Source organism: Leptidea sinapis, chromosome 27 (assembly GCF_905404315.1).
Source record: "Leptidea sinapis chromosome 27, ilLepSina1.1, whole genome shotgun sequence".
Classification (NCBI taxonomy): domain Eukaryota; kingdom Metazoa; phylum Arthropoda; class Insecta; order Lepidoptera; family Pieridae; genus Leptidea; species Leptidea sinapis.
Window position 1 is genome coordinate 9904544 of NC_066291.1, and position 10955 is coordinate 9915498.

At 33.9% G+C, this 10955-nt stretch overlaps 1 protein-coding gene across 2 annotated transcripts; it reads left to right on the forward strand.

The window, feature by feature from the left end:
• Positions 1–177: 177 nt before the first annotated feature.
• On the forward strand, positions 178–7682 carry LOC126972688 (retinol-binding protein pinta-like). 2 transcript variants are annotated; one of them, XM_050819582.1, is made up of 7 exons: positions 178–243; positions 2029–2188; positions 3521–3680; positions 3765–3936; positions 4493–4693; positions 5672–5774; positions 7256–7682. In XM_050819582.1, the coding sequence occupies exons 2-7, from the start codon at positions 2047–2049 to the stop codon at positions 7405–7407; spliced, it is 930 nt and encodes a 309-aa protein (XP_050675539.1). In that variant the 5' UTR covers positions 178–243; positions 2029–2046; the 3' UTR covers positions 7408–7682. The 2 variants fall into 2 exon arrangements, with proteins under 2 accessions (XP_050675539.1, XP_050675538.1); XM_050819581.1 differs by having other exon boundaries at positions 179–247.
• The last annotated feature ends 3273 nt before the right edge of the window (positions 7683–10955 follow it).

Below are 10955 nucleotides of genomic sequence, written 5' to 3' on the forward strand. Positions count from 1 at the left end.
GTTTGATGTATATATTTGCAATCAATGCATTTTTTTTATATTCAATAATATTTAAAACCGTTTCAAGGGCGATCTGCAAGTAAAGAATTCTTATTATTTATAACACATTATCTCGTATAATATGACGTAGGTACCTACTTTCTTGTTGTTTTAATTAAAGTGATTGCCAGTCAGTTACAATATTTCCGTTGTGAAGTTCGGATCTTAAATTAAACATCTCCATATTTTCAAATTGCTGTAAAAGTGTGTAAGATCCTTTTCTTTTGTTTATTTATTTATTGTAAATAGAAAATAATTCTATAGCGTTATGTTGATATCATGAAAGTTAACCTATTATAATTTCATGGATTTTTGGTGGTTGTACTTTAAACAATATTATGCGATATATCTAACTTATTTCGAAATAATTTCACACAATATTTACGTGTAGTTATTATGTGTGACTTGGTTTAACTCATATTAATTTTCCGACGGAAATACCGCTGTTAGTCTGTTCACGCAGTTCCGTTATTTATAAACTAAAATATTTCTTGCTCTTAAATGTGTCTATCTATTCGTAATACTTTTCTTAACCAGAAGTGACAGATATTTTTATTGAAATGTGTGACGATACGATAGTAACGCGTCGCCAAATGACCTAACGTGTGGTACAAGCCCGATGATATCACACTGCAACCGCCCGCCTAAGACTTAACCTAAAAAGTCTCATGTAATGTCTCTGTAAATATACAATATACCTACTCATAGTTATTTATGCAATTGTTGTGTAATAAGAGTACCGGATACCTACTCATGTGATACTACTATCACCCATATTCGTGTTTTAATACCAAATTATCAACAGTTGCATACAATACAATACCCATAATATGAATCCTCTAAAACATTCTGAAACAGTTAGCTTACTTCTAACATTAAAACAGCTTGTCCTAAAACAGTAGTAACCTCACATCATCCATTACTGATTAAATTAATACTTTTTGAAATTTTTTGACAAAACTTATGATTTATCAATCTACATATATGTAGTTTGTTGTCAAATGTCAAATAAAATTGTTTGCGTTCAGAAATTTAATTTGTGACAAAACTTAAGATTTATCAATCCATATAAAAATAATCTGATAGATAGTTAACAACTGTAGTTAATATACCTACTATAGTTACCTAATTAAAATTAAGTTTATTTTTTACCTCCTGAAAAAGTTAGAAAGATATAAAAATTCTAATTAGTTATTCAGTATACACAATTATTTGATTTCTTATCGACGGGGGACACATCATAGAAAATCAAAATCGTTGTTTTTATTTCATTCCGAGCATTTTCATATTTATGCAAACTTTTTAAACCTTCTCTGGACTTCCACAATTAACTTAAGGCCAAAATTAGCCAAATCGGTCGAGCTGTTTTTGACTTTTAGCGAGACTAACGAACATTTCATTTTTATATATATAAATTATAAAGAGATTTGTATATACGTACTATGTACATTGTACAGTTATCGCGCAAGCTGAATGCAGTCAGGGCCTCAAGTAAGGTCCGGGAGCATCTTTAATAATGAGTGAGTCGAACAGAGAGAAGTAGAGATTCAGAAGAGAATGCGGCAGAACAAAAATTTGAGATTTAATTATTAGGTTCAAATGATTAAATCGTAACGTAAATTTAGTCTTAAATGGTAAACTTAAAGTATTTTTTGAAATTATCGACACACTCATGATTATTTATGGTCATCAGTTATAATAAAGTCACATCACTATCGCATCCCGGAACTCTGCATTTAACTCGCGCGTTATATGTATTTACTTTTGGAATACTTTGCTGGTAAAAAGGGCAAGGCGTTTGCCCGAGTTATATTATAGTATATGAGTGTCAATCTCTACTCTGTGGTACATAATATCTAACGCAGAAAAATAAGTCAATTTCAAGTATGAATAGCACAGAGTAGGAAATAATTTTTAGTTTCATAAAAAAAAAGTAAAGGATGTATAAGCATGTAATATATACAATAATACCAAAAATGTAATTTAAAGGAAAAAACTTTTGGAACCATGAAAATACGGCCGTTATCGGAACCCCTGCAAAAAAAGGCGATCAAGGAATTGTTCGAAGATCCAGAAAGAATACATTCGGATATAACAGCTATTCGAACATGGCTTCAAAAGCAACCACATTTGGAATCGGTTAATCCGTGTGAGTGAAATAATGACTTCCAGATCTATATTTCTTTAGTTATTGTATTTTCTCTATACTATTGTGTTTTTATTTATCAGCCATTAAAAATATATTTTGCTTATATCTGCCATCTAGTGAAAATATTACATATTATTTATAATTCTCTTTTGATACCTATAAACGCCATCTAGTGAAAACATTCCAAACTATTAGAAAGTATTCCGTAAACTTTAGTTTGTTCCGTATTCTGAGAGTTTTTAGTTGGCGCGTTAATACGCTAATGTAATAGATGGTGACAATATAGTAACTAAATAAGGACAGCTGTATAACATAAATCTAAGCTGACCTTAGATACAATACGAATGCACAACTCATATCAGTTCTCATATTTACTTCCTATATATTATATAAAGGAAAGGAAGGAAGGAAAAAATAATATTTAATATTTAAATGTCAAATACCCCTTCTGCCGACCATCGCAATACTACAAACCACAGACTAAAATAAATATTAAATACCTCTGTGTGTTTATGGTGATGCGTTGCATTCCTCCACATTGTGATTGTTAAAGAAGTTCCTTCATGTAGAACCAGACTATGGACTATACGAACAAGGTAACTCATTAGTTACCTTGTTCGGTGAGAATCTAGCGCAACACATATTTATCGTGTTATTGCACTGTGACGCAGAATGTATAACAAAATAAAGTTTAAAAAAAAGTACATGATGTTTGTGCAATAGCACAGTAGGCATATGTATGTAATAGTCTCGTAGATGTTCCTGCTGACATGACACCCGTATTCTTTTTCTTGTCTTGTTTGCAAATTTTAACGAAAATCCAGTTAGAACGCAGAAAGCAATAAAAGGACATAAAAACGACTTTCTGCTGATGTTGAAGTTATTATATCTTACCATCACTACACGCTTGGTCACCATCTTTTTTATGAAAATAAGGGACAAGACGAGTAGGGCGTTAAGCTGATAGTAATTGATACGACCTGTCCATCGCAATGCAGTGCCGCTCAAGATTCTTGAAAAACCCAAAAATTCTGAGTGGCTCTATAATAATTGCGCTCTACAGACATAAGATGTTAAGTCTCATTTACCCAGTAATTTCACTAGCTACGGCGCCGTTTAGACGGAAACACAAAAATGTTTACACATTACTGCTCCACGGCAGAAATAGCTGTCATTGTGGCACCGATAATCTAGCCGGCATCTTGTGAAAAGGAGCCTCCCTGTGGGAACTTTTACTCACTTAATTTTAACTCAGAAATAGTATTTTACTATCAGCACGTAATTATTTGATCAATTCGTAGTATAAAAAAACAAAAATTTGGTTATTTGCAGCTAATCAAAGAATAGTTTCGTTCTTGCGAGGAAATAAGTACAGCTTAGAACGAACGAAGGAAAAGATTGATATGATATACACACTGCGGACTTTGGTGCCGGAATTATTTCGGAATAGAGATCCATTTGATCCAAAAATACAAAGAATTTTGGCAAAAGGGTAATTTTTTTATTATGATACAATAAAATCGACGTTTTATCGACAAGTTATTGACGAATCATTGAAGTTTTCTACAAATTTCAGGGTAGTTTTGCCATTAGGCAAGTGTGTTAGTGAAGATGGAAGTCGGCCAATATTAATGAGTCTTAATAATGGCTCTTGTCCTGAATGTACCCTGGAGGACATGATGAAAGTCTCATACATGATTTTTGAATTACTAATCGAGGAAGATGATAACTTTATTATTGGTGGAGAGGTGAGATAAAAAATCATTTCGTTCCACTTGCACAAAATGTCATTTTGTGTGACTAGTAATATAGAAATAAATTTGAAAACAAAATTTATGAACGATGCGAGTGCGAGCGCTCTTCCACTGAGTAACCGTTCGAGTGACGTATCGTCAATAAATCTTGTATGTCTGTTCAACTCTCAGGTTATGGCTTCATCTACAGGATCTACTTTGCAGTTGATGACCTGCATAACCCCAATATTTGCATTTTAGGAAATTGACTTGAGATGTAAGCAATTTGTTATTTTTTAAAGTGATAACCGTCACTTCTGGAATTAATGACACAAATTAAATTTGAAAACAAAATTTATGAACGTGAGGGACTCAAACCCGAGACCTCTCAATAAAAGACCAGCAACGCTCCTGTTATTCCTCTGATGTTGCAAGAGAATGTGGGCGGCAGTGATTACTTAACATCAGGTGACACGTACGCTCGTTTTTTCTTCCATAAAAAAATATAAAGCATTAATAGTCTAGTAAAATTGAGTTTACCGTAGCTAAAATATCGACCATCCTATTACAGGTATTTATTTCAGATTTCAAGGACGTTGGAATATCTATACTATCTCAGTTTACGGCACCGTTTGCCAAAAAAGTTATAACATCATTCGAGAAAGCTTTCCCGGTGCGAGTGAAGGCTGTGCATCTATTAAATACACCACCAGGATTCGAAACAGCTTACACACTAGTTCGAAAGTTTTTGAGTGATAAATTGAGGAATAGAGTAAGTAAGCAACCATTTATAATAACAATTTATTCTACATGTTATAAAAATATAACCAACCTATCAAATCAAACCTACCTGCTCTCGAAAACAATAAGGAGGCCATGAACCGCCAGGTCTTGCCTTTTCAGCGACAACCATTTTACAAGCATTTATCATGGGGAATGTTCCGAAAATCTGTTTCAACTGATCATTGCCGCCGAATCCCACCTTCGCACGACACACCACAAATTAGAATATCATCCCCACCATCTGGATGTGTGGCGGTCCTCCACAGTGCGGTTTTCAAGGAGCTTTCTTCCTCGGATTACAAAGCTGTGGAATGTGCTTCCTTGTGCGGTGTTTTCGGGACGATACTACAAAGCTGGTAGCTGTGATTCCTCTGGTGTTGCAAGAGAATGTGGGTGGCGGTGATCACTTAACTCCTGGTCGGGTCACCATGCGAATTGGCTTATACCACCACATTCAAACTATCGTTTTCTGTCATCAACCACCACATTGAAATTATCATTATCGTGTTAAGTCAAAGTTTCCTCTACAGCCGCACCTTCTTCAAACAGAGCATATTGAGTACTGTTTCTGTTGCGTTAGCTCCACTCTGAAACACGTAATCTAAAATTACTCCAATTAGCAAAGTATCAATCTAAAGAAAAATTAAAAATAAAATAATTGAAATTCAAACAAAATTTTTAAATCTAGAACGTTTGAGCAGTCATGGGGAAAATATTTCACTGTGTACCAAGTTTATACTAAAACGGGAACGTTATACTTAAACTACTATTACTAATTATAGTTAGTTGTTAACACTGCCTTGTGGAACTTGTGCTTCACTAGTTTGCAGCACTGGCAAGTGATAACAAAATGTGCGCAAATATCTATTAAAACCGGCCCCTTTTTCACCTTCTTTAAAAGCAAATAAAGTATTGTTAGACATAGTTAATCGGTGATTTCACCATTATATCTATCCGATTTTTTCAGGTTTTCCTGAGCCGAAGCCTTGAACAGTTTAATGAGCACTTTCCTCGAGAATTGTTACCTCAAGAATACGGAGGCACCAACGGTTCGATTCAGGAGTTGACTGGTATTTTTATTTCTGTAAACTATATATTTGTTGGGCACTCAGAATGTTTTGAGAAACTACAAAACCAGTTTTTAGTTTCGAAATGAAATTCACTCTAAATATCCCGTCATACTTTCTAAGCGTTTCTTATTTCGTTCTTTTCGCGTTCTTTATTAGCTTTCAGAATTTTACCTGTGCTTCTCGATCGCTTCACTTTGGTAGACTTTGGTTCGCTTTGTAACAGCCAAACTGTCGTCTGACGCATGACTGACGACGTTTGGAACTGAACTGTTTTGGACTTGAATTAATTGGATGTAATTTTAGAAAAACGTTTCAAACCACAATCATGTCGAAATTATGAACACAAAACTGGTCACGTGATTCATATTAACGGACTGACAAAAAATGGCAGCCCTACTCTTTAAATAACATTACGACTTAGTAGCCCAACCCACATGTATGGAATACACTAATATTTATTAATCTTTCAACACAAATTTCTTAAAATGTGATGTTTGTGGCTTGTAGCGTTTTGCAGGAACTACGTCCAAATTTTCTTCAGTAGCAGCGCTCGAATGACGACCATTTCTGTCTTCATCCCCCAACGATAGATGACCGCGTTTAAATTCGTTAAGCCAACTGAAGATGGTTTCTTTACAAGGATCTTCATCCATAAATGCAATTGGAAGTCGATCAAATAACTCGTCTGGCTTAAGGCCAGATTTGTACTATAAAAAATCGCTTGAAAATGTTCCCGACGTAGATCCATTTTTATTTTCAATTTCGATCAATTTTGCTCTCAAAAACATTTGGGGGATATTTGAAATTCGAACGATGGCATTTTTACGCGTGAATAATCACATATTTGTAGATAATTACAGTTAGCCAGGGCTTCATAACTATTACTACTATACTTCATAAAAACTGTTTTTCGCAGAACTTTCTGAGTGGCCTGGTATGTACGTGACCATTAAAATATTATGTTAGTTAGGAATAATTCTTTTATTGTAATTAATGCTATATATCATATGTTCTCCTGGTAGAAAGTGATGCAATACAGTACTGCTAAAATTCTTGAGAAGTTCTCAGCAGCATCGCGATTATGCTCGTCAGTTTGAGACATCAGAAATATGTCGTCTGAACAGCCCAGTAAATTCAGTACATACGCCTAGGGTGCCCTTTATGCCGAAACACATTACTGTTTAGCGGAAGACCCGCTGTGTTCCTCAAGTAGCCGGCATCCTGTACAACCTACCCTTTAGTTTTTCCCATTTTAGCGGGATCACTCACACATACACACACACAGATCAACATATAGGTACCGGTGTGTCATTAAACATAAAATTATAAAATGAATTTGATTCGTCTCAGCAACTTAAGCAAAAGTTGTGGGATTTTTGAAACAAAATATGAACTGTACAGATATGACTGTATAATATATCGAAGATTATACATTTTTTTTAGTTTCACAATCGCTATAATATACATAATTATATTTCTAGAGTACTGGAAAGGCAAGGTGGAAAGCTACCGTGATTGGTTCCTTGCAGAAGACAAAGTGCGCTCCAACGAGTGTTTGAGACCAGAGAAACCTAAAACCACATGCTCGTTATTTGGTGTGGAAGGATCATTTAGAAAACTAAATATAGATTAAGGTTCTGACGAAGAACATTATTATTTCTTTTATATTTTAATCTTTATAAAAATATACGATCAACTTTGTTTTTAAATTAAACGCATGGGCACGTAGGATACTTCTTAGCTTTAAGATACAAATCATATTATATAGTAGACAATCTATTTCAGTAGAAGTGTTTTTCAGTAAAAAAAAAATCTATGATTTTGTTTTACTTTAGGAGTTTTCTATTGAATTGTATGAGATAGTTTTTAATTAAACTAGAAATATAATAAACTAACTGTAACATTAATTATGTTGTGTTTCATTGATTCATCATATCTTTAGGTCAGTTAAAAACGGGTGGTAAGATGGTGGTTTTATCATAATTATATTTTTTTATAAATATATATAAGTTAAATTACTGTAATAATTGCAATTGTTAATACACGGACTTCTACGATGGTTACTCGCAGCAGCCCTGTTAATGGATATGTACAAATTTAACTGGTTACTGGTAATTAGGACTGGCCTGATCAATGGGAAGGCTTAATTGTCTTAATATGTCTGTTAGTGTTGCATTTTATATCTACTAATAACTAAGCAATATTCGTAATATAGCTAAATATTATATTAATATGATGTTCGATTGATTTACTTCGAACAACCGTCCTTTAATAATAATAATGACTTGTGTCACTGTTTACTACGCATGCGCTGTTGTCGGTAGTGCGCGGGCGGCGCGGACTACTCCCACTATTATTTACTTCATTATAATAATATAATAATATTTATCTACACCCATGCTTTAAATCCTCTATTAAAGATTCTGAAACAGTTAGCTTATTGCCAACATTTAAACACCCAATGTGCTAATAACCATTACATCACCCAAAAGAGTGTTGTAATTTTGTACTGAATTTCATAACAACACTCCTATGTTTTTTTTAATCCCTTCATGCGCAGAGTTTCAACATACCTACAGCCACATTATTTTTATTGCTCGATGCGTGGTATCTGTATGAATTTTCGTTTACGCGCGCTCCACACTCCCAGAACGTCGCGAGCCGTAAAAAAAAAGTAGGTTATTCGAATCCCCGCCATTTTTCTTCGATATTTTTATTGTTTTGTTTACAAAAAATGAGCGATTCATTTTAAACGCTGCAAAAGAACATTATATTCGAGTGAATTTTAATTGCACTATACAAAATGTAAATTACTACTAAAATAAATAATTGTTTCATTAATACTTATTTTATTTGTATATAATCAGTAACGAATGATATTAGGTTACTACTAGGACTGGTGTTTTAATGTTAGCAGTAAGCTAACTGTTCCAGAATATTTTAGAGGATTCATATTCTGGGTGTAGATAAAGTCTTGTATGCAACTGTTGATAATTAGGTATTAAAACACTCATGTGATACTATTATCACACTCGGCTTCGCCTCGTGAGATAAAACCACATTCGTGTTTTAGTGCCCCTTATTACACAACAGTTGCATAAATAACTATTAAAAATTAAAAGATTTATTTGGTTAAAAAATACAGATATCTTATAACTAATAACAATATTATGGACATTACAGAACCAAAATGGTGTCTAGTCGCCATTATGTTGAGAATATTACTTCTCAACGCTGGTATTCTCTAGACACCGAGACACAGACTTCGAGAATTTAATATTTATATATTTATAATCCCCCAAGTCCACTGCTAACATAAACATTGGCAATGAAAATAAAAAATATATACATACAAAAAAAAAAAAAATAAAAATTAAATCTCTTAGTTACTAATACACTTATCAATTTAAGGAACATAATAATAACATAACATTTAATCATAATATCATAACATCGGGAAGTAATCGGCAAAATTTTTCGTAAAAATAAAATTACAATACGTCGACAATTATCGAACGCAAAGAAGATGTAAATACTACGTAATAAGAGGCTGGACTGCCTGAGTAAAAATTTAAATGTAGTTTATTGTGAAACGTGGCATAAGTTTGAAATAGTAGTAATTACAGGATGGCGATTGGCGAAGAAGTATAATCCGGCTAAGTTTGAAATCATACAGTTGCTTAATACGGAATGGATTTTGGCTATCTCCGTTTTTTACAAGATTATAGCCGTCATCTGTCAATGACTGTGTTATGTTCATACAATCGAGTGAATCGCCTTTTTCTTAGAGAGTTTCGCTAGGCTGATCGAAGTCATTGGCATACAGACCTCATTTTTCTTGCATTAAAATTTCAACGAAGTTGTAACGAATGTTACTCTTTAAATCGGCGGGCGGCGACAGTCACCGAGCTCTGCTCACTGTGAAAACTCGCGAAAATGCCAATTTACAGTGGTGAGACTAGATATGTTTTTCGCCTCTAAAAACCTCCCTTTAGTAAATTACATCCAGAACATTAGAGCCGATTGCGTGGGAGAGTATTCGCCTTGATGAAGTTTTCTATTCTGTCGTGTGATTTTAAGCGCACACCGTTTTTTAACTAAGGCTCACTATCAAAATATTTATTTATGATATTGTTGAAAATAATGTTTTTGATGATAATTTATCTCAGAGTCTGATTCCACAATTTAAAATTCTTAAATAAATTAAGAAAATACAAATGAGAAGTAACACAAATATTTTATTGAGTGACATAGGCTATACCTACGAAACGAAATATAATAATTATATGTACAGGAGAATTTCGGGTTGATACGAGCAACAAAAATCCACCATCGGATATTAAAGTGCTTCCACCAATATCACAATGACACCTGGCCTTCTAAAACCGCGTGTTTTGCGACTTTGTGGAAACAATTATCGGCTATTGTTTTCCCGAACCGATACGACTTAGGGACATTCAAGAAAGGATCATACTCCCATCTTAAAGGCCAGCGACGCATCTCTGAACCCATGGCATTGCGGATGTCCATGAGCCGGTGGCCTTTCCACTACCTATCACGTGAGCCTCTTGCGCGTTTGCCCCCTCTTATATAAAAAAAGTAAAAATGATGACCCAACGCATGGTCCACTGACCACGGATGCACACATCGCAAGTTAATCGCATGCCGAGGAAGAAGGAAACGGGCCGAGGAACATACGGTATTGTCAGTATTTGCATTAAACTAACAATATGTTTACGCAGTGTCGTGATATATTCACACTTAATTTATTAATCCAAGGATTTTTTTCAACAAATATATACCAAAAAAATTTGTACAAATGTTTTGAAGACAAGTTGTGGACAGCTTTTCTGATATTCTTAAGCAGCTCAACTTTTTCCTGTGGTACATTCCTAAATTTACCTAAGATATCAGTTGTTGTCGCTATATTTAAGAAAGTATGACAGATATTCGAAGGTTTTTGAAATATACATACAAAAAAGATTAATGGAGATTTGCCCCAAATTTAATGTAAATTAATAATAAAGAACTGTATGGGTTCCAGAAAGACAAGTCGACGAATTTAGCAATTTTATCTATACTAAAGAATATCTTATGTAATTAAAAAGACTGGAATATATTTTTATCCTTTCAAAGACTTTTGAGTATCTCATCATATAAAATCAATCATCAAAAAGCTTT

Excerpts from the sequence above, each read along its gene's own strand:
- LOC126972688 (XM_050819582.1), top strand. The coding sequence starts at position 2,047 with ATGAAAATACGGCCGTTATCGGAACCCCTGCAAAAAAAGGCGATCAAG. Across the intron at positions 3,681-3,764 it reads CAAAGAATTTTGGCAAAAGG|GGTAGTTTTGCCATTAGGCA; the intron begins GTAATTTTTTTA and ends TACAAATTTCAG. Across the intron at positions 4,694-5,671 it reads GTGATAAATTGAGGAATAGA|GTTTTCCTGAGCCGAAGCCT; the intron begins GTAAGTAAGCAA and ends CGATTTTTTCAG.